We start from the raw sequence: 26,645 nt of genomic DNA, 5'->3' as shown, positions 1-26,645 counted from the left end.
GGGGGGGGGGGGGGGAGCAGAGGAAGCAGTTTAGGTTTGCATGCGTGCGACGCCACGAAACGTACAAAGGAGTGGTGTGCAGTATCTACATCGACGGCATGCATGTTCTTCACCCCGTCTTCCACAAAAGAACCGAAATCTGGCCAACATAAAAGTAAATGAAGTGCTTTGCCTCGTGCACAACGTCAGCACCAAAGTTGCGACCAGCTATGCACTGCCAGGTGGGGTTGTGGCGCTTGTCAAACTCCTTCTTTATGTACGCGGCAATGTCCTTCTCCATCTGATGCTCCTTGATCGCCTTGGCGGCAACCGTCAACGCGTCGTTCTGCATCTCCTCACTAATGTCGGCGAACTTCACGTTCGGCTTGCGGTCGCTCATGATTGAGTGACTGCGGGCGAGAGAGGTAGGAACTCTTCTTACAAACTACAGGCGCAGACACATATGCAGAAAGAGAGCGAGAGAGAGGGGACGAAAGAAGGGGGAAGACGGGAAATGACAAACGGTTTTCAGGACACCATATCACCACGCATTGAGTTCCTGTCCATGAAAAGCAAGAATACATTTTTTTTTAAAGGGAGCCAAGAAAAAAAAAACATCCTTTCAAAGAATGTCGCGTACAAGATCCCAGCATTCCTCATTTTCCTTCTCCTTTCCATTGTCTTGATTAACTCGGTGAGGCTCCTGTTGCAGATCGAACTGCCCTTAGCTCCTCGACGAGCTGCTTGTTGATCTCCAGAAGTCGCCCAACCCTCGCCTTAATGCTGGCGTTCTCCTGCTGCATATCCTCTTGAGCCTTCTTCAGCTCTTCTTCCGTCCGCAGGTGAGCCTCTAGCTTTCCGCGCAGCCGCGTCAACTCCTCGTCCCGTGCAGCGACCTCCGCCGCAAGGCGGTTCTGCGGCACCGCATCCTCCCCCGTCTCATTTTTCTCGGTCACCGAGTCACTTGATGCCGCGGGCACTGTTGCTTCTTCTTCAACTTTTGTTGGTGCGGCGTTGGTATCCGTTGGGAGGGCGTGGCGGAGCAATTCGGCGCGGTGCAGAGCCTCACGCAGCGACGTCGCCACGTGTCCCACGCCGTTACGAAGCAACTGCACCTCCACCTCGCCACTGCCGGGTGCATCACGTGTCGTCATGGCTGTCTGCATATGCGCAAGCTGCTCCTTCATCTCGGCTATGCCGCCACAGAGCTGTTCGAGCTGCAGAGCCAACTGCTCCTGTCCAGCTGCGGGGGTGGGCGCCGCTGCTGTCGCGTCTTCGGCGTCCTCTGCCGCGTCTGCAGGCTCTTCCTTCCCGGCCCACTGCTGCAGACCGTGCTGCAGCTGATGTACCTGTTCAACGAGGGCCACCTCGCGTGTGAGGGCCTCCTGCAACGACGTCACCAGACGCGCGTTGTGGCGCTCCAGCAGCTCAATCCGCTCCGCGCCGCGAAAGGCGCCATTGTCGTCGCGCAGGCGTTCCTCCTGAAGCGCCGCAAGCTCTGTCAGCGCGGCCGCACGAACGGCGCTGAGTGACGACACCTCTTCCCGTAGCATTGCGATCTGTTCCGAGGCCTCCATCGCGTCGATTGACTCTTCGACGGACACCTCGTGCATCAGCACACGCTCGACAGCTGTGAGACTGTGCTGGTCAATGAGCTGCTCACACTTCGCTAGCTGCTGCAGCGCAGCATCCCGCTCTGCCGTCAGCACACGCACCTTCTCCAGCAGCACACCGACATGGCGAGCGTCGGAAAGGGATGAGTCGAGCAGACCTGTCTTGGTCGCGTCACTCGTTTCCAACTCGTCTGAGACAAACTGCAGCGCGTGAGCGAGCGCCTCCCGCATTACCGCGCGGGCCTCGCGCTGCTGCTGCAGCTGCAACGCCGTTGCATCGACATCAGATGTGTTCTCGCCATCGGTAGCGGTGGGCTGCAGAGACTCGAACAGTGCGAGGAGTTGGGCGACTTGCTGCTCGAAGGTCGCCATATCACTGGTGCGTTGCGTCTCTGCCTCGCGCACTACCATCTGAAACGCCGCCAAGGCTTTGTTAAGGTGCGCGTCACTCCGCTCCATTGCCTTGTTCCCCTCTTCGACAAGCCGCTCCGCCCGCGCGTTGATGCCCCATCTTTCCTGTTCCTCCACTGTCAGTCGATGTTCCTCTGCACGCTGAAGGGCGGTAGACATTTCCGCGGCAGTGCGCTGCGCCACCGCCAGCGCATCGTGCAACTGCGCGGATGCCTCCTGCTGCACCTCGGCATGTGCCACTGCAACGGCACTATGCGTGTCCGCATCCACCGCGTCGGCGCACAGACGCTCCAGCTCCGTCTCGTAGTGCCGGCGCAGCGAGGCAAGCGTGTGCGCCACCTCGTCAGCGTCCGCGTCGTCCTGCATCTGCCGCATCTTCACCTCCAGTGCGGAGCTCCGCTGCTGCTCCTGCGCCAATGCCTCACGGGTCACGCCGAGCGCCGTTGCCATTTGAGCAGCGTCATCGAGCGCCCTAGTATAGTCAGTGCGCAGCTGTGTAAGCTGCCGCACGAGCGTGTCGTTACTGCTCGGGTGAATACGCTCCCGCACGAGGTCGACAAGTCGGTGCTCGACCACCTCACGGCGCCGCTTCTCCTCTAGGAAGCTATGGTGCACCGTGAGCGCCTCCTGCCGCAGCGCCTCTACGGACGCCTGCAACTCGCCGTAATTCGCCTCTGCGGTGACGATGCGTACCTCTTGTTGGTGCCACGAGTCCACCAGTTCGGAGAGTGTCACGTCCTTGTGCTCCAGCAGACGTAGCGCGAAGTACTCCGGCGCAGTGCGCTTCAACGCGCCGTTGGGCGCCTCCGGCGGTGGACGAGGTGGCACGAAACTCGGCGGCACAATAGCGTGGACGATTCCCGCCAGGTCAAGGTGCTTCTCCAGCAGCCTCACATGCGCCTTGGCCTGCCGCAGGTCGGAGTTGGCGAGGTCCACATCCTTGCTCTTCGCAGCAAGAAGACGAACAATAGTGATGAGCGCTGCAACCTCCTCGTGATGCCGCAGTGACGCACTTTGGTAGAAGGAAAGGGAACTCCGCAGGCGGGCGGCGGTGAGTTCATTCTTCGACAGTGAGAGCTCAGCATTGAGTGCCCGACGCGAATAGTCCTGAAGTGCTTCTAGTGAACTCCGAAGGAAATCACGCACGTATGAAACAAGCTGTTCATTTGTCGCCTGTTCCCCTGCCAGTTGTGACGAAAACAGCGCGACAGCCGTGTTGTTGGCGGCGCCAAGCCCCTTGGATACCTCTGCCGCAGCCAGTGAAGCCGAGCTCATCAGCTGCTGCTGCAGCGCGGCAACAGACTCCGCTTTACGCCGCGCATCCTCCGCGCAGCGGAGGTGGCTGAGCGCCGCAGCTGCACGGCTCTGCTGGCTCTGCGCCAGCTGCTTCCACAGACGAGCCACGGAGCCTCCAGAGGCGTTCAGCGCGTGCGCCACCTGCCGACTCTTCCGCAGCACCGACTCGAGCACCGCACCATTCACCGTCGCAACACTCCCTACGATGTCATCCACCTCGGCCGTCATGCCCCGAATCGCAGCGGAGACGCCTTCTACCAACACGTCGTCATCACCTCTCCCTCTTTTACCACGGGTAATCATCGCGCCACTACTAATTCTCGCTCTTTGAGCAAGAATGCCACTCACCACATGCAAAGCACAAAAAAAAAGAGAAAGGGATGCATTTCATGTGTTGGTGTCTCGGTGCAGAGAGAAATGCGCGCCTCCATGCCCAACGAAGGACTCGCATGAAAATATAAAGACAAGTGATATATATATATATATATATATATGCGTATCTATGGGGTGCGTCTCTCTCTCTCCCTTTGTTTACCACCTTACAAATGTAGAGAAAGGTTCGCAAATAAACAAAAGAAAATGAAGCAGCCAGTCGTATCGTATTTCACACTTCATCAATGTCATAAGGTGTCCTCCGCGTAACAGCTGCAGTGGGGGGCGGAGGAATCGACTCATCGTCTGACTCTACTACATCCCACACATGCGATGGCAGCGTCGAGCCACTGAATGATGCCCCACTAACACCTCTTCCTTTTGACTGCGCATCATCCTCTGCGAGTTCAAACCGCACTTGCTTTGATTCACAAGAGGCCTTGCCGCTACCTGCAGAAGCAGCAGCAGCAGTAGAAGAGATATCCCCCTCCCTCTTGCACGGAGACACAGCGGCGGAGATCTCCAGAGGCGGGGCGTCGTGGAGTTCTTCCTCAATGTGTGGAACCGCCGCCATCGCCAGCTGCGTGGCGACCGCCGACTGGCAAGCGAGGATATCGTTTAGTTTATCATCCATGATCTTTGAATTGTGGGAAGTTAGCCGTGCCACCTTCTGGAGTGCGCCGCGGAGTGTGGCGACATCACCCGCCTTTGCAGGATCCATTGAAGCGATCAACTCCCTCAACATCTGCCTAGTATCGCTGAGGAAGTTTGTATGCTCATTTTTCATTTCATCAGCAATTGTCAAGGGGGGCTCCGTGCCATGATGCATCACCTCTACAGCCTTCTTCATGCTGGCATGCAGCTCGTCTGACCTTGTGCGAATGGACTCCACAGAAAGCTTCAACGGAAGCAGCTGAGCCTGCAGCACCTTCTGCAGAGTCTCTGTCACAGCCTGGGAAACAACGGCGCGGAGGCCCTCATTAGACTCCTCATCCGTGTTGCGACTCATTAACGGCCCCATTCGGTTGCCTTGATTACAGACGAGGGGCGAGAAGGTCCCCTGTGTCCACTGAAGTGGAGCAAGATTCTGTTTCTCTGGTGTTCCTTCGTGTGGATTGAGACACTTCTTCGGTAGAGAAGCGAGATGGTGTCGAAGTAGCCACTGCAACACATGGTTTCGTTCCTCCAGTGCCTCTACCTCAAGACGATGGCGCTCGCAGCTCTGCGTTAGCCAAACCTCGGTCCGAAGCATGTCGTCAATCTCTTCCTGCATTTCCCCTGCCAATTCCGCATCAGTTGCGTGCTCTCGTGAGAGCTGCAGGAAACCCTCATCTCGGATGTCGAGCTGCTGCTGCAGCGATTTGATTTGCTCCTCCTTGGCCCCCAACTCAAGCTTCAGTTTTTCATTGAGCTCGTCTACAACCTTCTTGGACTGCCGCAGCTCCGTCAAGAGCCCACCCTTTAAGGTAGACATTGCATTCCCTCCTTCTTCACTGGTGCGCGGCTCGATACGGCGCGTGATGGAGGGGGAGCGTTGATGCATCGGGCTCGGCGAAAGACCGCAGCATGTTGAAAGGAGCCCGACACTCCCGCGAGGAGAGTCCGGCAGCTCGCAATGAGAAACAAACGATCGGTGCTGCTCCCTCCGGCCCATTTCCACGATGCTCACGTACTTGGCCTGAAGTGCGGTGCGCCAACCAGACTCCATGGATGTCAACGCCACCCTACCGCACCTCTCAGTCTCCGTAAAAAAGAATGACTCACGTTGGTGATAGAACGCAATATCATTCGCGTAACGGTGGCGTAGCGAAGCCAACTCATACTCAGAACGCTGCAGTTTATCTTCGGTTTGTCGTAGCTGGCCCACAAGCTCCTGTATCTCACGGTCCTTGGTCAGGTTATGCTGCCTGCTGCGATCAAACGCCTGAAGCGCTCTCTCCGCTCGGTTGGCGGCATCAACGCGCTCCGCGTCAACCTGTGCGATGAGGCGTTTCAGGTGCGCGATCTCCTCCAGGTACGATGCCTCTACGCCTTTAAGAGACTCACGGATGCCATTAATCTGTGCACAACGCGAGCAACCTTGTCTAGGTGTTAGCAGACCCTGCGTGACATCATCAACAACGGGCGAAGGGTGATCGCTTAAGGATGTGCACTGTGTAACGGCATTTTTTCCTGCGAACGTGATGTGCGACGCCTCGAGGATGTGGCTGAATTCTTTGTAAGGGGAGTAGTTGGTGCGATCGCAGCTTTGCGACTGGTTGGTGTGCCCGTGTTGTGTCCAATGCCCCTGATTTGACGGCAGCGGCACCTCCGCCGTTGGGCTCCACATGACGTGCAGCTGTCGGCGCTACGCGACGAAATTAAACCACAGGACAAAGCAAGCCAACAACAAAAAAGACCGACAAGTAGGGAGGAGTGACAGCCTCAAGAAGAACGATCATACCAGGAATATTGGCGTAGATTCGCCGCCCCTGCATGCAGGTACACGCAGTACAAAAAAAAAAANAAAAAAAAAAAAAGGGGGTAAACGAACAAAATAAATTATCCGGCTGTAACAAAGCGGTTTAAATATTAGACAACGTGCGAGCTCGCACAGGAGTGCACATTCGCAAGCACACATGTGAGAATTCACCCACTAAAAGTAAATGGGATTGGGGTCGCATTACCTCGTTTTGGTTTTTTTTTTCGTTTGCAATAATATTGTTCGTCCGCTTTTCCCACGCATGCCGTAGACAGCGGACCAAATGTAGGCAAAGTGGCCAGTGGAGCGAAGCACTCCAGCAGAAGTTCGCTCCCCGCACTCACATCAATGAGAAAACGGTTTGGAACACTACAGCTTTCGAGGTGGCACAACATTACCGCCAAAGGATGGGTAGCTGCTCGTGGAATCATGATATACACGTCGACGAGGAAGGACCCTGTTGGCGCCATTCACATAGTGCCCCCCTCTTGTGGATTGGCGCGCGCCTAGGGGTTGAGGCGCTGCCGTCGCAGTGCCAGGTCTCAATGCCCTCCTGTCGCCAATGGGCTGAACACCACCACCGCTGCCACCGCCACCTATGCTATTGAAACCACCGCCACGCCCGGCATGCCTGCCGTTCGCTGCCTGGAGGCCTAAACCCTCAGACATGGTTGGAATCGAAGGATACCGGTCAGCTAAATGGCATATGCTCTCACCAATTTCAGGTTTCAGTGGAATTCCGTCACCCATCTTGGCTATAGGAACGCTTTGGATTAGTCTCATTTCGGTTTCTTGTAAAAATACATGATGCTTCATCCACTCGATAGGGCATCCAAATGACACATTGGTGTCTGAGTCGCGTTGTGAAAGCAACCGTGCGTAACCAAAAACGGCGGGACACTCTTGTAGCACGAATATGATGATAACTGGTCCCCTTTCCAGCGTTGAATAAAAGGCGCGTCGGTTCGCTGGGCTTGGCCAAAAAACACCTTCCTCTATAGATTTGTCCACTTCGCCCTTTTGTATCGATGCCGCAAAGTAGTAGGAACTCGCATTAACCACGCCCCCAGCCAACGCCGCTGGCGGTTTAGGAGCCCCATTGGGTCCAACGCCATGCCCAGACATGCCACCGGAACGCTTTGAATTGGTACTTCGGCCGTGGCCAACAACAGGGTCAACGTAAGATGGGGTGACGCTACCAAGCGCGTGAATGCTGGATGCTGCCGCTTGTGGTGGTGGGAACACCGCACGTGAGGGGATTCTGTCGCTGAGAGCAATGCGAATGAAGTTCCGCGGGAAGAACTCAAGGAGAGGAGGTATCATCAGTAGCTTCATGGGGTCCTGTAACACCACCCATCCCCTTCCATTACACAAACCTTCCGGGTTTGTAAAGATGTCAGCCTCCGCCACCATGTCAAATGCCTCGAAGTAGCGCCCAAACATCTCTGCTGTTGTGTTAGGTGGAAGGTTTGTCACATACGCACATATACTTTCGCCGGTGAGCGGGTGCAAATCGCCTGTTGCTGGGTCTGGGAGAAAGGCATGATAGTGGCCGTATGGAATTAGTCTACGAACTGTGATACCGTGTTCAGCAGCGTCGGTTGAGAGTGGCACCTCGCGTGGTGGGAGATCGCTAGGGTCATACAGCAGAGTGCCCTTAGGAAATCGGTGGTACAAAAATAGTCGTCCGTCTTCAAGAAGATTCATCTTCTCCCCGTTTACATAGACATACGCAGAACTGTTGTTCTCTTGTGTCATACTGATAGTAGATATTTTGCTTCGTTGTTTTGTTTGGTGCAGTAAGTATATGTGTGTATTGTACAAGTGTGTGGTGAACAGAACGATTAGCATTGGGAGAAAAAAGAGACTTCGGACACACACAGTCACAGAGAAACGTGCGTAATCACAAGCATCCAAACTCATGTGTTTTTTTTGGCTTATCATTCTATCCTCATGGGATAGAAACTGCTTAACGACACCAAGAGGCAACAACAAAAAAACTGAACACAGTTTTCTTTGCCTCAGTGTCTGAAACTCTTAATCATCCAAACGAGGGGCTCGACGCTCCAGTATAACTCCCACCATCGCACAAGATTGAAGTTGTGTCACTTTGAAGACACGACACACAAGGCCATCGCCCAACGCACACGTCTGCGAATCGGCCCAAGGAACGAGCCGCGTGGGACTGTTGGTGCACCATTGCCACAACGGCGACAAAAGTGGTGTGAATCGCATGTCCCTCAGCAGGAAGGTCGCATGTGTTGGGGTGGTGCCATCAGCGCCAAAGTGTGAGAGCCCAGCTACACTATTTGCATACATAAAGGCAAACTGCGCGATAAATGCTCGCAGCAAATCCTCCTCGACACTCAAAACACCACACACAGAGGAGAGCGGAATTGACAACAGCTCTGGCATTTCATCCGCCGTCGCCAGCAGCTGTGTCACCGGCACTAGCCCAATGCACCCACTCACAAGGGTGCGGCGCTCATTTCCCACCGTCACGGCGTTCACTAGAGAATATGGCCCCATCGATGCGGCCGCAAAGCAGCTGATACTCCGCATGTGCATAGCTGACCGATTAATTGAGCAGCGCGGCGCCGAAAGAGCCTCCACGCGGAGCGCCAGTAGTTCTGAACGTTCAACAAATGTACAACCAGGAGGCTTAACGTCAGGAAATAGTCGCCCAAATGCGTGATAAAAAGCGGAAGCATGCCGCACAGATGGAGCAAGCACAAGAAGAAAGAAGACCTCACGGCTCTTTCTCGCCATGTCTTCCACAACCTGTTGTAAAACACCCTCAGAGCAACACTCCACGCTGTCTTCCGTTGTGAGAGGTTCACTATTGTAGACATCACAGGCACAGCTCCAAAAGCTAGTATTATCCTCACTCGGAATGGAGCATGCTGCTGGCTCCATTGGCCCCGTGAATACTTGCAACATGCGCTCTGGAGAGGGAAGGTGCGCCATATGATCCGAAGGAAATACCAGTGTCGGAAGCTTCCGCAGCAGATCCGTATCCGCATCTCGTTCCTCACTTGTCTTGTCACGCAGCTTCACCTTGAGGAGCGCGTGGCCAGAAGGGGAGTACTCATTATCGTCCACAATGACCGGCTCCAGCGCCACAACCTCCAGACATTGTTCCTTAAACAGTGGGCAGTCAAGCACAATGGTCTCGAACTCGCCCCCTTCGCCTGCACTGTGTGTCCCGTACAACTGCTCTGCCTTTTCCAGCGCCGGCCGCACGTCCTGTAAGGTCTTACCAAGGTGCGTTCTTGGGTTTAGACCAATGGACGCTGTCTTGACAAGAATGGCACGCACACGCAGCGCGGAAGCCATATCGAGAACTTCATCAGCCGGGCGCTGCCAGAGAAATGCGATCGAGGAAATACCCAGGCGTTCACACACATCCTCCACACGATAACGCTGATAGTGCGAGAGGATCGCACCAGTTGTAACACCCTCCACCTCTGGAAACTCCTCCTTTATAGAGCGCAGAAGTCGGTAGAGACATTCGATCTCATCTTCGTCGTCACGCTCCCTCGTGTAGTGCAGCTCCTGCACCTTGGACTGACCGGCGCGTATGTACGCGCGGCGAAGAGGCAGCTGCATGCAAGCGCCAATGGACTGCACCACCTCGTGGCCCACAGTTTGGAAAGAGTATGAATCGATTTCATGCACGTGCTCAGGGCCCGCACTGCATGTTGGGGCGATGTTCGCCACCACAACTGGCTGGTATCCGTATCGCAGCGCGAGCAGCACTGAGAGGATGCTGTCCTTTCCGCCGGAGATGAGGGCAATGGTCTTCATGCCCCACTGCAGTGCCTAAGAGCAGCGGCAGGTGCTGTAGCGGCGATCAAAACACAAAAGGACAAAAAAAGGATGTAGAATGTATAAAAGCAAAGAGCCATGGAAGGCCGGCCATCCAGCACGCTCGCAAGGCACACAAAAGAAATCAGTACTCACCATTCGAAGTTCAATCCGCCTTCTCCAACAACTTCCCCGATTCCTCTCCTTCACGGCACGCAACGTAACACCTCGACAGCGCGTACGCCGCGAGAGATGCCACAAAGACTGCACGGAAGACACTGCTGTCAACCTCTTGAAAGAGGAAACATCCGAGAACAATCAAACCAGCCCTCTTTTCGTCCGGGGAGAGACCCTTCCTCGATGACACAGTATCTTTATCTTCAGACAGAGAATTAGCTTCCTCGACCGGCAGCAGTTCGGCATTGTTCACGACATCGGTGTTATTGTTGCTCGTGTCGTCGTTGTTGTCATCGTCGTCGTCGCGGCACGCCTCCACCTCCACGTCATGGTCTTGCATATCTATTGTAAGCTCTTTGGCAGAGAGAATGAAGAGAGAAAGGCGGCACAGCTGCGTAGGTTACGGTGGCACGATGAATGACCAGCAAAGGAAAGGCTTCTGTCTCTTTCTCTCGCATACTGTTATTCATCCACGTTCCCCTCTCTTCAGCCCTGGCGCACTCGATCAAACAGTTCTCGCTCTTACGCTTTTCAGTTTAGCTACCACGCGGAGTAGCTGATGTTGCTGCTTCCGAAATACCGGATCTGCGAGTTCGTTAAGTGCATACCGCTCCACCACATCCACCTGCTGCAGAGCAAAATCGTACGTAGCACCGATTTCGCCTAGTAACTCCAGATCGCTCTTCGACAGCTCCGCATTGCTCGCCCCAGCCAACGCCCTGCTCGTGTCGGTGGCATTCCTGTGATTATGCGACCCATAACTACCCGAAGATGTTTCTTTGCGAGCACTTCTCGTTGAACTGCTGCTTGGCCTCTTTGTAACTGGAGATCGACTGCGGCGACGCTTCCGGGAGCCCGGAGCTGACGTGGCTTCGTCGTCGTACTCCGGCATGATGGGTAAGAACCGGCTGTGCACCTCCGCGTATCCCTCCTGACGAAATCTCTTCGCGTCGAAGGCGGTGACGAAGAGACAATGAATACCGCGCTTGTCAATGGTCAGCTTCATTGGGTAGTTGCGGAATGGCGGGTGGCGCAGAAGAGCGTCCTTGTCCAGCGCCTCCTGATCCGCCCCAAGGCTCTCGGTCGGGATGAAGCACATGACAAATTCACCCTCATCGTCTTCCGCCCTCGTTCCGGCGTCGGCCGCCGGAAGCTGAGCCACATCGTCGTGGGTGCGCTGCCCAAGAACACTCCTCTTCTCATCCCTCCCAGTGTCCACCTCATTTACCACCGGTGGGGAGTCGCAGTTCGACGGCGGCTCACTCACCAATGCCAGCTCACTCAAGGGCTCCAGCGACACTGAGTGCTCGGTTGTCCGAAGCGTATGATGCGTCATGCTGGACGCGTCCACCTCCTTTGCCCACTCCGTTGGGCCAAGTGCGCGCATCAAGATAGTCCGGCCCTGCGACGGCGGATCTGTGGTGGCCCCCTCCCCCACTAAAGATGTGGCCTCTGTGTTTGTCCACGAGGTAGCGGTGATGGGGACGGCAGTTTGTGTGCCGGACTCCAGTGTGTTATGAAGCCGTCTGTCCCGCAGTGCGGCTGCCCATGCCACAGAAAATTGCTCTGCAATGAATGCCAAATGTCTCTCCAATTCCAACCCGCCCTCATTGGGATCAATGGAAGGTCGCGACAGAAGCAGTTCTTCATCCTTTACCTCAACATGCAACGCTGCTCCCCATTGCTTCTGCAGTACAGCGGCAATGTCTACATGGCCAGTCGCCTGAGAAGATTCGAACGGACAGAACTTATAAGCCTCTGCAATAGAATTGAAACGAGAGAGAGTCAGGGGTTCTGCGTCTGGAGGAGGCAGTAGCACCGCCAGCAACAGCGCCGAGGTATTCCACTGTGAAGTGTCATCAGTAGAGTGTGCCACCTGTGGAGGGTACACGAGGAGTCCATCAACACAGTCTTGCAGCCATTTGGTGGTAACAGTCGTTGCCGTCGCCGAGCCTCTTGCATGTTCACCCCTCGCTTCCGCCTCGTGGCGACCGTTTGCAGCAGATAAGAGGGGGAGTGGATTCCCACCATTACCTGAGGTCTCTGCAGGAAATGATGCGACTTCATTTGCTGCCACCGAGGGTGACACCACACCACCGTCGTCCTCCTCATTCTCACCTTGCCACTTCTCCTCGTCACTTTCTTCGCTGGCCGCGCTCCCCTCCTCAGAGGCAGTGCTGTCGGTTCCGTTCTCAGCGGTGGAAGCAGAGGGGGTGTTAGAAGCGGACGAGGAGGCATCGTCACCATCCGCAGGTGACAACCTCGGCTTTTGAAGGGTGCAGCTCAACGCATCGCCCCGATCACCAACAACATAGTGCGTCGCATCCTCGCAATTCGTCACAAGATAGCCCCCGTGCCCGTTTATCAGCATCGCCACCGAAGATTGCTCAACAACCTCTGGGGCCAGGCAGAAGCGATACCGCGCGAACAGACGTGCGCGGCAGAGCGCCACGCACGATGAGACCGCAGTATGTGGGAGACGCACACGGCACTCAGCGATGCGCAGGCAGCAGGAGAGCGCGCGCAGAAGAGCAAGCGAAGAGGAGGGCCGCTCCGCCTCATGCTGCACCTCCACAACCTGCGACCACAACGAGGCATGCCATGCCGCACGTGACGCCGAGACAACTACGGCACTGCTGTACTCCTCCAAGCCACACCCAACACACGACAGCAGCAGCTGCTCGTGTCCCGGCTCCGGGTGGACGGCGCGGACCTCGTAAAGCGTGTCCCACCCAAACAGACGCAAGAGCGACGTCGTCTTCTCTGGTTTCCACGGCGATACCACTACGACCGGGTTTCCAGTCGCTTTGAGCGCCTTGAGGAACAGAGAGGCACCTGAATACGACGTCACTGGCAGGGCCTTGCCCTCCACCAACGCGATGCGTCGCTGCGGCTGTCCCGGTCGCCCATCCATATCTGTTAACTTTACCGCATCGAATGTCAACAAGACATCGGCGTCAACGAAGAAACGCACCCCACACCACATGGGACTGCCTCCAGGTGTGTTGTCGTTCATCCAGGGCCTGTGCGTCGTTGGCGGTACCACAAGCGCGCTCCTGGAAATACAAAGCAAAAAAGAAACCTATGTGAAAAAGGGAAGAGAATGTCAGCCATCACTGAGGCATATATACATATACGGTAGTGAGACATGACAAATTCGTCACCGCCCTCCCCGACCAAATATAAACAAAAAAAAAACAGGCGCCGCAAAACAATCGCAATGCAATCTATGGTTTATGATCCGCACCTGTTGAACTGCACCGAATCCCCAATCTCTGCATCCCTCGAGAAACGACGCTAAGCTGGAGACGCACTGTCCCACCGCTAACTGTGTACAACTTAAAGCGCTCGTCGTTGGTGTGTATCAGCGCCTTGTCACGCAGCACGGGGTTTCCGCCCAGCACCAGAAGTCGCAGTCTCTCATACATGCGAGAAAAGAAGTTAGGATTCCAGTAGCACGGCTTCCACGTCGCCACAACCACCTCCTGATCCTCCATGCTGGGCGGTGGCAGGAAGGCAACGCCATATCCCGCCAGGTCCTTCCGTCCGTAGCTGTCAACCGACCACACCTGCAGAGATATCTTCGGCCATCCCTCAACACTATTTGTTGTAAAGTGAACGTCTATGGGAAAGCACCAGGCCACAGTGTCGTCCTCACCGCTCGCCATGATGTGCGTGCAGCCGGAGGTACGACCCTCGACGACACTCCAGTGCTCGCCGGTCACCATCTCAAACACGCAAAAGTAGCTCATCCCGCCGAACTGCTCCCCTGAGGCAAGGTCACCAATGACGTGAAGCTCTGCCATCCGGCAGTCCTCTAACTCAGGAACGGCAAAAAAAAAGAAGAAGCGTGAATTATTTAAAAAATGGAAAAGAGCGAATGAAGTGAGGAAGGCGAAACAGAATACAAGAGAAAAAAAAATACTCAAAGAAACACGGCAAATTCCCCATGGAACTACACGTTTTNTGCGAGGAGAAAAACATAAATCATTGAAGAGCGTGGAGGGGGGAGAGGCAATCCTTGCACACACTGCGAACGATACAATTATAGACCATACAACACGCCTGATGTTTGCTGCAATGGTGGGCGCAGGTGCGGGGGAAGTTGGGGGGCTGATGGTGGCACAAAACTCGCTGTTTCGCCCTCTCCGCTGAGCACCACCAGCGGAAACAGCGGCTCGGGGTCGCCCACGCCCCTGAACTTAAAGGCCACTCCCAGCGCTCGTCCATTAAGAAAGAAGCTCAGCTCATGCTGAACTAAGTTCAGATGAACAGTGATATGTGAGCCAAAGTGGTACGGGGAACCGTACGGCACACCTTTTCGGTCGTCTGCGCTAGCCACAATGGTGCCATCAGAGCGGAACAGATACGCCGGGCTACGTTTGTGTCCGCCCCTATAAAACTTGGTGGCAACACCAACAGCAAACACGCCGCTCCGTGTGTTCGTTGACGGCGGGTGAGCGTCAACCCGCACCTCGAAAATGAGCTCCCCCTCCGAAATTCCGATCGTCCCGATCGCATACATTGGAATCGACACATTGGATGGCATATTGCCCGCTCGCCGCGCTTCAGACGATATGAGCTCCAGGGCCCTTGACGCGTCCGCTATGCATGTCGTTCCCTTTTGCGAAATTAAGATGTTTCCGCTGCGCCTTTCGTCCCAACGAAGCACTGGCCGCAGCACTGAAGAATGTTCTCTCGGAGAAGCACATTCCACCGGAAAAGCTGATGGAGGTGTCATAATGTGGCGGTGCGGCGACCGAAAAGAGACGATTTTGTTGCCGCACTTTCCGCATTTTGCTTCTTCTACAGAGGTAGTAGGATTGGGTGTTTTAACGCCACGTCGTTTGGCGATAATAGTCTCCTTCAGCGAGACAGGAGAGGTGCACTCAACAGCACTGCTGCCTTGACCCTGTCGTGCATCGCCTGGCCGCGGCACAGAGTTATGGAAGCGCGCCTTGTGCTCCCTCAAGAGTGTGTCAAATGCATTGGGCAAAGGGCAGCTGACTTCATTCGGTGGGTCTAGCGAGGTGAACTGGCATGACATGTGCGGTGGCTGCAGTTGTTGGTGTTGGTGATGGCAATCTGCTGCATTGGTGGTGGTGGCAGAAGAAGTGTAGAGGCCTTTGATACACGCCAGGCGCTCTTCATACTTCGCCGCGGACGACTCCGCCACATCAACCACGCCTCTTTTGTTGCTTGGTGCATAGGGCAACTCCTTATGAGAGAGGGGCTCAGGTTTCGTAATCATAAATGTCTGATACAATTCCATGAGCTTCTGCATGACTGCAAGGCCCTCTTCGTACTTTGCTTCGTATGCTTCAGCGACGATGGCTTCTCTCCGATCCTGCGCGGGTTCCCGAGGCTTTGGAGGGCTGGGAGAATGAATGAATGTCCGCGGAGATATCGGCGACACGTCGGCGCTATGCGCTCTCATCCCTTGTGGCCCCTTTTGTGGTGGCGGTAATGGTGGTGGTAGCTGCACTTGCTGAGGTTGATATTCTTGTCGTGGGGCATTCACCTCACCCCCCGAAGAGCCATAATTATAGGTACTTAGTGCACCCATAATAGCCTGCCTGTCACGTGTGAAAGAACTGGAGGGTTCGTAGCGCAGCTGCGCAAATGCGTCGGATGGTACAGTGATTGGCTGCTGGCGCGCCTCCAGTGCACGCTCCAAATTATCTCGGCCGCGTTGGGTCAATCGCCGCACCATCTCCACTTGGTGCCGCTGAACTTCGAGAAGCCGCCGGGGAGACGAGGATTCGTCGTTCGTCTCCTTGAAGGGAGTCTGCAACGTGTTCGCTGTCCTCTCACTGATCGACTGAAGTGGCAAAGCCGTGTCGTCGGGCTTCGCAGACAGCGGTTGGTAGATGTTTGCGTAAGTCTCTGCTGCAGAATTGTTGTCCATGCGCTGATGAGGTGCTTCCGGTGAACTGTCACGCAGCAGCTTCTCCAATGGTGTCACTGCCTCATCGTCTTCAATGTGGCTCAGTCGTGTGTTGCGTAAGAACAGCTCATTATCCTCCGCAAGGTCATCCAGCACGGGTACTGCAGAGTGTTTCCCTGCCCCTGCAAGGTTGCCACTTTCCTCCCGTTCCACACTGCGATCTGGGAAGAGCACGTTGTCCAGCATCCCCTGCACCGTATCGAGAAGTGCACCGCGCTCGTCCTTCTCCTCCTCTTCGAAATAGTGTCGCGCCACGCGTTGCTCCTCAATGAGGCGTGCAACACCAGCTTCGGCAAGTGAAACCTCGCCCGCTGGTACCGCGCAGGACGCGACAGGTCGCCTCGAGGGTGGTGTCACAGGCGCATCCTCGCTGCTCATGTGGTTCAGCAACGACTGCGGCTCTTTGAAGGTCGGCGCCTTGTCGCCCGGCACCAACGGCTCCTCGTTCTCCATGTGTGTGCGATACCCGAGCGCAACGTCATTGGTGCTGTTCACCCCAACTTCGGAGCCATCCTTTACGCAGAAGAGAGTGGTGTGACCGTCTTGGTAAAGGCCCTGTTCATGCTCTTGCTGAAATGCGCCTCTGTCACCATAGCTACCATTACCACTAAAAGGAGTGGCAGCAGCAGCGTCACCTTCGTCATCATCATCATCGTCATAAGCATCCGTCCAGGCCTCGTCACTGTCGCTGCCGGCCGCCTCCCCTGCTGTGGTAGTGTGACTCGCCAGAATCTGTCTCTCTTCCTTCTCGCCGCCGCCATGAAGGACTCCATACTGCTGCAGCACCCCCGCTGGTATCGCCGGCAGCCGCCATGTTTTTTCGGCAGCATTACTAAGACGAATGAAGAAAAGCTTATTTCTCTTCGCGTCGTGCTTTGCCCTCCATCCAAGTTCGCTCCTTGCATAAGTGATCCCGAACGGCACGTATACAATTTCCCCACCCTCTGCATCGTCGAGCCGCTCGTACTTGCAGCCGCCGTGACCCTTTAACTTCTTTGGGAATAGTGCAGCGCTTTGCCCAGCCTTATTGTTGGTCTTTTGCTTTTCCTTCGCGCCATCTTCGGCCAGCACTACAGCTGTCGTTGCATTGGAACCGAATCCACTGGAGGGACTATCCATCGGTGTGCTCGGAGTGGCGTTACTGCCGCGCCTCCCTCACCCCAGTAAGTAGCTACATAACATGAGAGATGCAAAGGCAGAAGCAACGGCACAAGAACAAAAAAAACACATACACTGGAAGAAACATCAGTTCCGCAAATGAATTGTTCTGTGCCCTTTTTTTCACCACACAACGTCCCAGGTTCAATATCAATAAGGATCTCACTCGCGCTCACACTCTTTCGCTCGCCGACGTACTCTCTCCAGCAACTCGGCGTGGAAAGAGAAAGAAGGTGAAAACAACTCTGTCACAATCGCATTATGGGGGCTGATGTATTTGTCTTGCACTGGGGCGAGGCAAACTTCTCACATAACAAAAAGTAAATGAAACCAAAAAAGTGTCATATGCAAGAGCGAACTGCGTCCACTAAGGCATCACGCCACAGACACACTGCAACGAGCACAGCATCACCACATTCGGGGAGATGTGTTCGCTCAAGGCTGTTGCAGTGTGTCTACGCGTCAATCGTGTTGCACTCCTCTTGTTGTTGAGTAAATAAGTTGCAAGGATGCTCAATAAGAAAAGACTTGCACGCAGCAATATTGGTGGGGTTATCATACTTCCCATCAAGCGTGAGCAGGGCACCCAGTACGAGGACAAATCGCGTGGTTTCAGGGGGTCGGCTGATACGCACCTCATACGAGTTAAGCTCCAGCGCCAAGCCACCAAACCTCGCAAAGACACCCGGTCGGCGACAGAGTGGGCACTCGTCCGCCATCATCCTCTGCGCCTCCTGGATGCACTCCACGTGGAACCAGTGGTTGCAGCACATCTCCAGAACCGCTGTTCCATCGTCCAGCGGCTGCATGCAAATGGCGCACTCGTCGCCGGGGTTTCCGCCAGTCGCCTTAGAAGGGACGTAGCGGTTGTGGCTCGTCACCCTCACTCCGGAACGCCACGCGGCGGGGGGAAGATGTACGCCCTCCTCTGCAATCCACGCAATGGGCTGCGCGCCCCACGGCGCAACGGAGACGTTGACTATCACTACATCTCCCTTGCTCACCAATGAAAGCAATTTTAGATTGGCAGCGGAGCTTACTCGAAGTGTTCGAAACGGATCCCGGAGGGCTTGCGACAACCTACTACACGCATTGCGGAAGAAGAACACGGCGCATCCCACACACATGTCAAAGCCCAAAGCCTCACTCCGTTCGCCAAGGCGCGCCGCACTGCGGACGCTCTCCGCGTTCCCGTCGTCGTAGAGCATTGCTTGATACGCCACGTATATGGTGTTGATGTGGCATGTGTCACAGGTGTAGCCACCACGGATGGCCGACACATCGGGAATAGGCAGCGGGTTGGCCAGCCGCAGGCGCACCACGCCGCTCTGCAAAGGGAACGTGAGCCGCTGCGGCATCACACTCAGGCAGCGGCGCACCTCGCTCAGGGGAATCTCAGGCACCAGCGCTACGTCGTCGGCAGATGCGTTTTCCAACTCTGGGCACCGCGCTGCGTCGCTCGACGCCGCGTCGACCCGTCTCTCGCGTTGGTGCCGCTGCGACGAGAGACACAAAAGATACTCGCAGAAAAGGTCCAGCGGATTATCCGGATAGCATAGCACAATATAAAATATTTCTTCGCATATTTGCAGCAGCTTCTCAGCTTCGTGAGTTCCCAAAGAAAGCATCGCGCTCGTGAAGAAGCTCAAGAACCCCAGCCACCGCTCTTCAGCGATTCCAGTCTGCTCTAGTTTGTACAGCAGAGCTCGTGCAGAATAACTAAGCACCTCATGAAGCATGGGCTTACCAATTGATTGAGAAGCCGCACTCATCTCATGAACTTTTTCCCACAGATGTGTTGCCTTCCGTCTCGCATCGTTACCATTCAGCTTACGAATGGCTACGTCTACTGAGGAGCTCATACTACTACTAACGCAAACTCACACACCAGCTCACCCATGCAGACGCACGGGAAGAGAGACGATGCAAAGAGAAAAGCAGCAGTGAATGGCTTGTTTCCTATCACCTTCGATACACCCTTCACCCACACACCAAAAGCGAAAAGAAAACATAAAATATATATATATATTTTTTTTGTTGGCCAAGAATGAAGAACCGTATCAGGCCCAGCCAAGACTGAGAAAGGCGACGCTGTTAATTCCCTTCCCTTTAGACTTATGCATGTACCCGGCGGCATCCCGCTTCAGCAAAAGGTTGGCTTTTGACCTACTGTTGCGTTCCGTCACCGCCACTGGTGCCGATCGGAGGGGGTGTCTTTGGTCCATCCCTCCGCGGCATGGAGTTAATCTTCTGCTCCATCAGTGCCCGCGCCGGGTGCGAGACCACGAGCAGCTCCACGCCTTCATCCCGCGCGGCGTGGAGGATCTGTCGGTTAGATGAAAGCACCACAGCTCCCACAGCGTCGCCCAACCCGAAAACAAGGCGATTGCGCAGGGAGATACTCTCTTTGGCGGCAAGCACCGACACGTGAGTGAGAAGCGGCACGTCGCCACCGTCAAGCCATCGGCGGTCCATCGAAACAGCGCAGCAGCAACGCAGCAGTGTGAGCGCACGACGTAGCTCCCGGGGGCCGGCGATGGTCTCAAGAATCCACCGGAACTCTGCCAGCGTGATGTCGGCGACGATCCAATTCGGCTGACTATCGACTGCCCCTCGCAGCAACCGCTCGCACCGCATGTCGTGCACGTCACGAACCACCGTGCTCTCCCGAATGGGGGAAAGCATCTCGTCCGCCGGCGTCGTTGCGGCGACGAGTTCCTCCAACCACGCCAACTCAATGGCGTTGGCGGTTGGTGTACACGTTGAATCTCCGCCACACCGCTGCATACTCTCAGACATCGCAGCAGCAAACCTATGTGTGTCGAGCCATGCCGTGTAGCGCTGTAAAGCGGGCTCCACATGGCGGCGCACACACGGATCCTCCAGCTCCCGCCGGTGCTGTTCGGCCATCACGCGAAAGTTACGTAACGCCACAACATTAGCCTCTATGGAGTCCGCAAAGCACGCCTCCGAGCAAAGCGCCACGAGAGCCGTTGTGTCAAAGCAGACAAAGTTCACCGCGAAGGAGAGCGGCGGAAGAAAATCGGTCCCTCGCCAATGGAGCGCAGCACCACTACGCCCCACGCGGGCCAACAGCGCAGCGCAACTCACCGGCCGCGCGCCCAAGCGAAGAATCCCATCCACCATCGCCGGCGGCGGGTGGTCGCGGAACAGGACAACAACTTCAGGCCGCCGCATAAACGGCAGTCGTCTTGCGCGGGCTCTCGCGAGAAGGCGTGAAAGCGCCGCCTCCCATCCGGGCTCATCCATCTCCGCTAGAAGGCGTCGCGTCGAGGCGGCGCGTACCTTCACCCAGCGCAGCCCGTCGCACGACACGACATCCACCTCAACGTTCCCCTGCGCGGCACTGTCGCCGCTGCCGCCGGTGGAGCGCACCGACGTGCACACACTCACCACGCCCGGTTCGCACTCCAGCGCCAACATCACCGTCTCGAGATGGTGGGCATTCATCCCCTGTGAATGTGGACGGTGCAGCTCCGCACCGTCGTTCTGCCGCGAGGCGGTGTGTACGGCGGCGTTGAGCAGTTCCAACTCCCTCTCCATACGGCGACGAAGCCGGGCCAAGCCCTTGACAGACACGTGCTTCGCACTGTACCGCTCCAACCGCTCAAGCAGCCGCTCGACTCTGTGTCGCGTCTGGAGCAGCCGTGTCACCTCCTCCTTTTCTTCCTCTTCCCTTCCCCTCTCAGCGTCATTGTCCCACGAAGCGAGACCGTCTGAGGAGCCAAAGTGACTGCTGTGGGCACTGAGGTTCAGCGATACGTCACCCTCATCACCGTTAAAGGCGCCTTCTTCGAGCGGCTGCCACTCGTAAAGGTCCATGAGAGGCTACAGAGATAACGTGCAAGTCTTCGAGCGAAAAGCACAGCCGCCCCACACCAAAAAAAAGAGGGACAAAAAGAGCTCCACACAAGAAAAAAAACAGAAAGACGTGGCACAACCGTAGGCTGACAACAGTTCCATTATGCGTTCCCCATGCGCTGTCACTACCGCTCATAGCGCCACCAATGAACCCGCCTCTCCACCGGCCATTCGCGCAGCTGCTCGTACTCCCGCTGTGACAGCTCCATTAGGTTGTGGTGGGTGTAATCCTTGTCGTTGACGCAACGGCCCCACAGCCCGATGCGCGCCGATGGGACTGTGTTAAAATTGATCGTCACGCTGGTGATGCCGCACTTGGTGCAGAAGCGGTACCGCCTCTCCCGATCCACGTCGTTTCGGATGTGTTTTTGGTTCTCGAGCCGAAATGCATCCTTCATGCGTCTGTTCAGGGTGACATCGGTCCTATTGCGCGCCAAGGTGCCGAACTTCGTGAAGGAAAACTGTGATCCCGGACCGAAGACAGTACTACGTGACATCCCTTTCTAGACTGAGGTCCTCAAAACCCCATGAAGCTCTGGTGGAAGCCAAAAATAAGGGGGAACCGTGTCTGAGAGAGAGAGAGAGAGGATGAAAGAGTGTGCAGTAGCACGCCCCAACTGCTACTTTTCATCTTGATAGTGGCAATGTTGGTGGAAGTAAACACAACTCCAACGAACTACGACGGCGGCTGTTCCTCACGACAGCGAAGCACCTCAGCGGATTCCACTCCGCCTGGTGGCTGCATACCCATGACAAGCCGACCCACACAGCAGTGCATCCGTCGCAGCGCGTCGCGTCCACCCTCAACGGTTTCGTGTAGAGTTCTTGTAGCCAACCGCAAATCCTGTACAAGGGGGTGGTACTTCTCCCACTCGAGACGTCCAATATTCCTGCCCTGCTCAACCACATCCTTGACCCTGCGCCGGCAGTGCTCCTGGATGCGGTACGTACCGAGCGTCGCGCTGTTGCAAAGAAAGGCGCCGAGAATCGTCGCGTCCGCTCCCACATCATCCGCGGCCTGCCGCACTTCATCACTCACCTTAAGCGTTGTCGAGGACAACATTCCCCTTCATTCGGTGGCAGTGCTCCTCTACACGCACTGACACTAACACCGAGAGGCAGAAGAAAAGGAGAAAGAGAGAGAGAGAGAGAGAGAGAGAGCGACGATTGGAATTATAGCAGCACCGATTGCGCCATCGCCGATGCCAAGAGGCTCTCAATACCACGGAAGAAAAACACACAAACAAATGGCATTTGGCATTTAGACGTTGCTTTCTTTTTTGCCTGATTGTTCACTTCTCTTTTCTTTCCCTGCACCCCACTTCCGCGCAAGCATCACAGCATCATCTCCTTCTTCTTCGACCGCTTCGACACCTTCTTCTCCTTCGCGCGCGCCGCCTCTCTCGCGGCGCGGCGGGCTGCAAGTTGTTTCGTCTTCCGGTTCAGCCGCACCTTTTGTTTGAGGCGCCGCGACACAACGTCCTCCAGCTCGGGGTTCTCCGCAACCCACTCGTCCGCGAATGACTTAAGGCGCCTCCGCTTGTTGCGCCCGGTGCCGGCGAAATAGCCAAACTCCACGAAGCCGCTCGTCTCGTTGCCGCTCTTCTTCGGCGCCTGGTGCTTCAGCTCGGGGTTGATGAAGTTGCGGAACTTAAGCAGCTCAAGCTCTTGCCGCTCCTCCGCGCCGAGATCCGCCTTTTTCATGCCGTACCACTGTGTCAGGGTCGACGCGCGCTCCTTACGCTCCTTTCGTATCGCATCCTTGTGCTGCTTGCGTCCCTCAACAGCGTTGCTGTCACTAAAGAAGGTCGAGGAGGTTGTCACCGCCTTCGCCATCATTGCCTTGATTGACGCCGACGTCATTTTCACTCCTTCCCACCCCCATTACCGCACGAGACAAGAGGGCAAAGACATCAATAACAACAGCGCAGGCAGTCAATGTATATCATGCGCATGCATTTACAGAAGTCATAATCAAATAAAGAAGCGGTTGCCAGGGCGGTGCATGGCACATCATTGGTGCGGGGGGTGCATCTCCANAGGGAAAAAAAACACATGGGTGGGGGAGCAAAAGACTAAGAAACAAGGCGCACGCCTCACTCGGTGTGCCGCATTTGATTGATGATCCAATTCATGCACAAATGTGGCAGCTGTCAGTCAATAGCATTACGCGCTGCCACCTCACCCTCCCCTTCAGCCTACCGAGTCTCGAGCTCCTTCAGCCTGGCCGACAGCACAATATTCTCCTGGAGCGCAGAGTGTAGCATGCGCTGGAAACTGCGAAGCTGACCTGCTTCCATGGAACTACCGTCACCAACGCCACTGCCATTTCGAACGTGCCCGCCAGCCGTCGAGACGGCGGCCTGCACAAGCGTGTGCTGCAGTGTGTCGGCGTGGTGAGCAATCCCTTGCTCCAACGCGGCGCAGCGCTTCTTATAGTCCTCCACGAGGGCGTCGAGGGAACTTTTGCTCTTTTGCAGCTCGTTCACCCTCCGCATAAGGGTCTCATTTTCAGCATTTCCTGTATTCCACATTTTTATCTGCTCCACGTCATCCTGCTGGGTCGGTGGCGTTGCTACATCACTGCCAACTTCACACTTATCACTTCTGCCCCCCAACTGACGGGCAGCGACGGTAGTGGTGTGGGAGGAGTCTTGCGCCCGCTGTAACTGCTTGATGAGCTCCTCTTTTCGCTTGAGTTCCTCCTCCGAAGCAGAGAGGGCAGCGCGCAATTCCTGGTTCACTTGCTGCCAGTGCCTCAACGACTTCCGGTGCGTCGATTCAAGTGCCTCAAGCCGCGCACGGATTTCATTCACACAATCGGTGCCAACGGCATCATTCGTAGCCGCTGGAGTAACTTCCCTCATCTCCACTCCTGTGGTCTCCTGCGCCACCACTTCCTCCATTCCTATCGGCGCATTCGTGCTCACCGTCAATGACGTTTCGTCTATTGCTGGTGCCGCCGCTCCTTCACATGGTAACACTGCTGGTGTAACTGTTTTTGCTTCTAACTTGTCTCTTCGGCACGACGCGACAATCCTTGCAAAAGTTGCTCGCAAGAGCTGCACAGACATGTGCTGGATCACGGTCTGGTGCACCTTGTCTAGCTGCTCCCAATTCGCCGCTGCGCGCCGCCACTCGTCCCGCGTCTGCTGAAGCGCAAGCCGCTCCTCGTGGAGATTGGCACGCAGGTGTGCCACCTCCCCCTTCAGCGCCCGCATCTCCTCGTCGCTGGCAGTGCACACATCCTCCGCCCGCAACTCCGAGTCGTTGATCTGCCGCTGAAACTGCAGGAGCGTGCTCTGAAGAGAACGGTTCTCGCTTTGCAGCTGTTGCAGGCGCTGCTCCATCTCCACTTGTCGCTGAGACACCACGCCCCCTAGTGCGGCCTGGCTTTCCGTGATGTGTGCCTCGCGATTCTCGTGCATTAAGGACAGCACACGCTGAAGCTGGCCTTCTAGCTGCATGGTTTGCAGCTTCAGCTCATCTCGCTCCTTCGCCAGCACATCGGCCCTTTTCTTGAGTTGTGCATTGTCGTATGTCAGGGTTTCAACGGTGGCCTCAAGCCCCCGCACCGCTTCGTGTGACTCCTGCAGCTCGGCCTCCGTTCGCACCACGCGGGCAGTGAGCGACTTCAGACTTGTGCCGGCCTCAGCCTCCACGCTACCTGTTGGAGCAACAGCAGCCGAGCTATGATCCGGCTCTGCGCAGTCCGAGCACTGCGCAAACCCTTCGCCCTCCGTCGCAGGAGAATTTTTGGTGTTGTTGCCAAATACACTCAGTAAGAAGCTGCACTGCGAGCGTGATTTGGTGAGTTCGTAGCGACACTCATTCAACGATGCGGCATAAGCGGTGCAGCGCTCCTCCTGTGCCCGTACCTTCTGACGTGCTTGCGCAAGGAGCTGCTGCGCGTTCCTCATCGCCAGCAGTTTCAGCCGCAGCACGTTGCACTCCTCCTTGTAGTCACGCTTTGCCTCCTCCACGAAGCGCAGGAAGAGTGACTTCGTTGTGTCCTCCGCAGGCGGCTGTGGTGACGCACGGGCCTTGGCGCTCTTCACTACCACACCCTCGAGGACACCGCCGCTACTGCCGCGCGCTTTAGTTGCCTTGGGCCGAGCAGCAGCAGCAGCGGCGGTGTCAGCACACGGCTTTGCATCCGCAACAATCGGCAGGAGGTCGCGGAGGGCATGTGCCGCATTCGGAGAGGTGTCGGCAAGGCTGTTGCACTCCACACGAAGCGCCTCGATGAAGGCGCAGAGCTCCTCGTTGCGGCACTGAATGCGCTGGTAGCTGGTCACCAGCTCCTCTACCGTGAGCGGGAGGTCGCCCTTTGGTGCGGCCGCAACACTTCCACTCGTCATGGGTGTAATGATATTAACGTCCTTCCGTGGCGCTACCGCGGTTCGCAGAAAGAAAGACTGGCGCAACGAGAGAGAGCGAAAACACTCAGAGAACAAAAAGAGAGAAACAGAGAGAGTGTGTGTGTGTGTGTGTGTGTGCGTGGGTGAGCAAGGAGTCGACCGCCCCTCCTGGCAACGCAGCTTCCGTCCGTTATTGCCGGCGACGGAGAGAAGACGATGGGGTCCCTCCACGGTGGCAACGCCCCCTACACGCAGCGACGCCGCAGCCTCCGCACGCACAGTCACGGCCACAGCAACCTATTCACCAGCGTTGCCACGCTGCTGCTGGTGTTCCTTGCGTCCTCACAAGCAGATCCCACTCCCGCATTCAGGGCTTCTCTTTTTCCCTTGACTCATTCACCCATCATTTTTTCAAGCATGGCGATTTGGGCATCGCAATTTCTACACCACTTCTCCATCTTCTCGCGTATTCTGCCGACGTCCTCCAGCCGCACCTCCCGCGCCGCAAACTCCTGCAGCACCACAACACCCCCACGCTGGTCGATGCGGCCGCGCAGCAGCCCATCAGACATCATGTCGATAAGCAGCTCCTCTGCCTCAGAGGGTGTGGCGGCTTCAATGGTAGCCTGGACGTCACGAATGCGCAGCACCCCGCTCACGCCATCACGGACGCAGAGCGACAGAACGGACAGCTTGCTCGCCTTGCGGTACACGAGCGGCGTCAGGTGCTGCTGTACGCTGCCCGGGAGGCCGTGAAGCGCATCCACCATTCCGTAGCACAGCACGTCCATCACTTGCACGATCCACGCAAAGGACGCATTCGAGCGGAGCGCCTGAACGGAAGGGAGACGCAGGAGGGAGCTGTAGAAGAATATGTGTGGCTCCTTGATAGCCTCCTCCGCCAGCCTGGCGGTGTTGGCAGCGCTCGTCGAGGCACCGACGAGGTGGGCGTACTCCTGCATAGTACGCATCGCCGCACAGCTTGTGCCAGTGTTTGCGCCGCACTATCCCTGGAATAACAACAACAGTGCACAAAGAAGAGGTGTTCGATTCGCTCCCTCATTAAACTTAACGTCTAACGAGGACTCCACAGAGTAACGTCCAAGAATGCCCACAACTCTCCCTTTCACAACACAGCTATATGGACGCACCGCAAACACGTACACACACACACACACACA

General features: G+C 56.1%; 16 protein-coding genes across 16 annotated transcripts; all 16 read right to left on the bottom strand.

Moving 5' to 3' along the window:
• Nucleotides 1–109: 109 nt before the first annotated feature.
• On the bottom strand, nucleotides 110–379 carry DQ04_01601150 (putative dynein light chain; the record flags this gene model as incomplete). The annotated part of the gene is made up of 1 exon (XM_009310919.1): nucleotides 110–379. One exon carries the CDS (start codon nucleotides 377–379, stop codon nucleotides 110–112), a length of 270 nt encoding a protein of 89 aa, XP_009309194.1.
• A 286-nt stretch (nucleotides 380–665) lies between these two features.
• DQ04_01601140 (hypothetical protein) lies at nucleotides 666–3,602 on the bottom strand (the record flags this gene model as incomplete). The annotated part of the gene is made up of 1 exon (XM_009310918.1): nucleotides 666–3,602. The coding sequence occupies one exon, from the start codon at nucleotides 3,600–3,602 to the stop codon at nucleotides 666–668; it is 2,937 nt and encodes a 978-aa protein (XP_009309193.1).
• Nucleotides 3,603–3,903: 301 nt separating this feature from the next.
• DQ04_01601130 (hypothetical protein) lies at nucleotides 3,904–6,000 on the bottom strand (the record flags this gene model as incomplete). The annotated part of the gene is made up of 1 exon (XM_009310917.1): nucleotides 3,904–6,000. One exon carries the CDS (start codon nucleotides 5,998–6,000, stop codon nucleotides 3,904–3,906), a length of 2,097 nt encoding a protein of 698 aa, XP_009309192.1.
• Nucleotides 6,001–6,501: 501 nt separating this feature from the next.
• On the bottom strand, nucleotides 6,502–7,890 carry DQ04_01601120 (hypothetical protein; the record flags this gene model as incomplete). The annotated part of the gene is made up of 1 exon (XM_009310916.1): nucleotides 6,502–7,890. One exon carries the CDS (start codon nucleotides 7,888–7,890, stop codon nucleotides 6,502–6,504), a length of 1,389 nt encoding a protein of 462 aa, XP_009309191.1.
• A 279-nt stretch (nucleotides 7,891–8,169) lies between these two features.
• Nucleotides 8,170–9,939, bottom strand: DQ04_01601110 (putative ATP-binding protein; the record flags this gene model as incomplete). Its single annotated transcript, XM_009310915.1, has 1 exon — nucleotides 8,170–9,939. One exon carries the CDS (start codon nucleotides 9,937–9,939, stop codon nucleotides 8,170–8,172), a length of 1,770 nt encoding a protein of 589 aa, XP_009309190.1.
• Nucleotides 9,940–10,105: 166 nt separating this feature from the next.
• DQ04_01601100 (hypothetical protein) lies at nucleotides 10,106–10,456 on the bottom strand (the record flags this gene model as incomplete). Its single annotated transcript, XM_009310914.1, has 1 exon — nucleotides 10,106–10,456. One exon carries the CDS (start codon nucleotides 10,454–10,456, stop codon nucleotides 10,106–10,108), a length of 351 nt encoding a protein of 116 aa, XP_009309189.1.
• A 165-nt stretch (nucleotides 10,457–10,621) lies between these two features.
• DQ04_01601090 (repressor activator protein 1) lies at nucleotides 10,622–13,132 on the bottom strand (the record flags this gene model as incomplete). The annotated part of the gene is made up of 1 exon (XM_009310913.1): nucleotides 10,622–13,132. The coding sequence occupies one exon, from the start codon at nucleotides 13,130–13,132 to the stop codon at nucleotides 10,622–10,624; it is 2,511 nt and encodes an 836-aa protein (XP_009309188.1).
• A 211-nt stretch (nucleotides 13,133–13,343) lies between these two features.
• On the bottom strand, nucleotides 13,344–13,922 carry DQ04_01601080 (B9 protein domain 2; the record flags this gene model as incomplete). The annotated part of the gene is made up of 1 exon (XM_009310912.1): nucleotides 13,344–13,922. One exon carries the CDS (start codon nucleotides 13,920–13,922, stop codon nucleotides 13,344–13,346), a length of 579 nt encoding a protein of 192 aa, XP_009309187.1.
• Nucleotides 13,923–14,161: 239 nt separating this feature from the next.
• Nucleotides 14,162–17,182, bottom strand: DQ04_01601070 (hypothetical protein; the record flags this gene model as incomplete). Its single annotated transcript, XM_009310911.1, has 1 exon — nucleotides 14,162–17,182. The coding sequence occupies one exon, from the start codon at nucleotides 17,180–17,182 to the stop codon at nucleotides 14,162–14,164; it is 3,021 nt and encodes a 1,006-aa protein (XP_009309186.1).
• A 494-nt stretch (nucleotides 17,183–17,676) lies between these two features.
• On the bottom strand, nucleotides 17,677–19,083 carry DQ04_01601060 (hypothetical protein; the record flags this gene model as incomplete). The annotated part of the gene is made up of 1 exon (XM_009310910.1): nucleotides 17,677–19,083. The coding sequence occupies one exon, from the start codon at nucleotides 19,081–19,083 to the stop codon at nucleotides 17,677–17,679; it is 1,407 nt and encodes a 468-aa protein (XP_009309185.1).
• A 304-nt stretch (nucleotides 19,084–19,387) lies between these two features.
• Nucleotides 19,388–21,064, bottom strand: DQ04_01601050 (hypothetical protein; the record flags this gene model as incomplete). Its single annotated transcript, XM_009310909.1, has 1 exon — nucleotides 19,388–21,064. One exon carries the CDS (start codon nucleotides 21,062–21,064, stop codon nucleotides 19,388–19,390), a length of 1,677 nt encoding a protein of 558 aa, XP_009309184.1.
• A 164-nt stretch (nucleotides 21,065–21,228) lies between these two features.
• DQ04_01601040 (hypothetical protein) lies at nucleotides 21,229–21,600 on the bottom strand (the record flags this gene model as incomplete). Its single annotated transcript, XM_009310908.1, has 1 exon — nucleotides 21,229–21,600. The coding sequence occupies one exon, from the start codon at nucleotides 21,598–21,600 to the stop codon at nucleotides 21,229–21,231; it is 372 nt and encodes a 123-aa protein (XP_009309183.1).
• Nucleotides 21,601–21,779: 179 nt separating this feature from the next.
• On the bottom strand, nucleotides 21,780–22,166 carry DQ04_01601030 (hypothetical protein; the record flags this gene model as incomplete). Its single annotated transcript, XM_009310907.1, has 1 exon — nucleotides 21,780–22,166. The coding sequence occupies one exon, from the start codon at nucleotides 22,164–22,166 to the stop codon at nucleotides 21,780–21,782; it is 387 nt and encodes a 128-aa protein (XP_009309182.1).
• Nucleotides 22,167–22,438: 272 nt separating this feature from the next.
• Nucleotides 22,439–22,966, bottom strand: DQ04_01601020 (nucleolus protein required for cell viability; the record flags this gene model as incomplete). Its single annotated transcript, XM_009310906.1, has 1 exon — nucleotides 22,439–22,966. One exon carries the CDS (start codon nucleotides 22,964–22,966, stop codon nucleotides 22,439–22,441), a length of 528 nt encoding a protein of 175 aa, XP_009309181.1.
• A 335-nt stretch (nucleotides 22,967–23,301) lies between these two features.
• On the bottom strand, nucleotides 23,302–25,464 carry DQ04_01601010 (putative sigma-adaptin 3, putative,adaptor complex AP-3 small subunit; the record flags this gene model as incomplete). The annotated part of the gene is made up of 1 exon (XM_009310905.1): nucleotides 23,302–25,464. One exon carries the CDS (start codon nucleotides 25,462–25,464, stop codon nucleotides 23,302–23,304), a length of 2,163 nt encoding a protein of 720 aa, XP_009309180.1.
• Nucleotides 25,465–25,856: 392 nt separating this feature from the next.
• On the bottom strand, nucleotides 25,857–26,435 carry DQ04_01601000 (COP9 signalosome complex subunit 7, variant; the record flags this gene model as incomplete). Its single annotated transcript, XM_009310904.1, has 1 exon — nucleotides 25,857–26,435. One exon carries the CDS (start codon nucleotides 26,433–26,435, stop codon nucleotides 25,857–25,859), a length of 579 nt encoding a protein of 192 aa, XP_009309179.1.
• Between the last annotated feature and the right edge of the window lie 210 nt (nucleotides 26,436–26,645).

The sequence above is a fragment of the Trypanosoma grayi genome, assembly GCF_000691245.1.
Source record: "Trypanosoma grayi strain ANR4 Tgr_160_V1, whole genome shotgun sequence".
Taxonomy (NCBI): Eukaryota; Euglenozoa; class Kinetoplastea; order Trypanosomatida; family Trypanosomatidae; genus Trypanosoma; species Trypanosoma grayi.
This window is presented reverse-complemented; position numbering and strand designations above follow the sequence as displayed.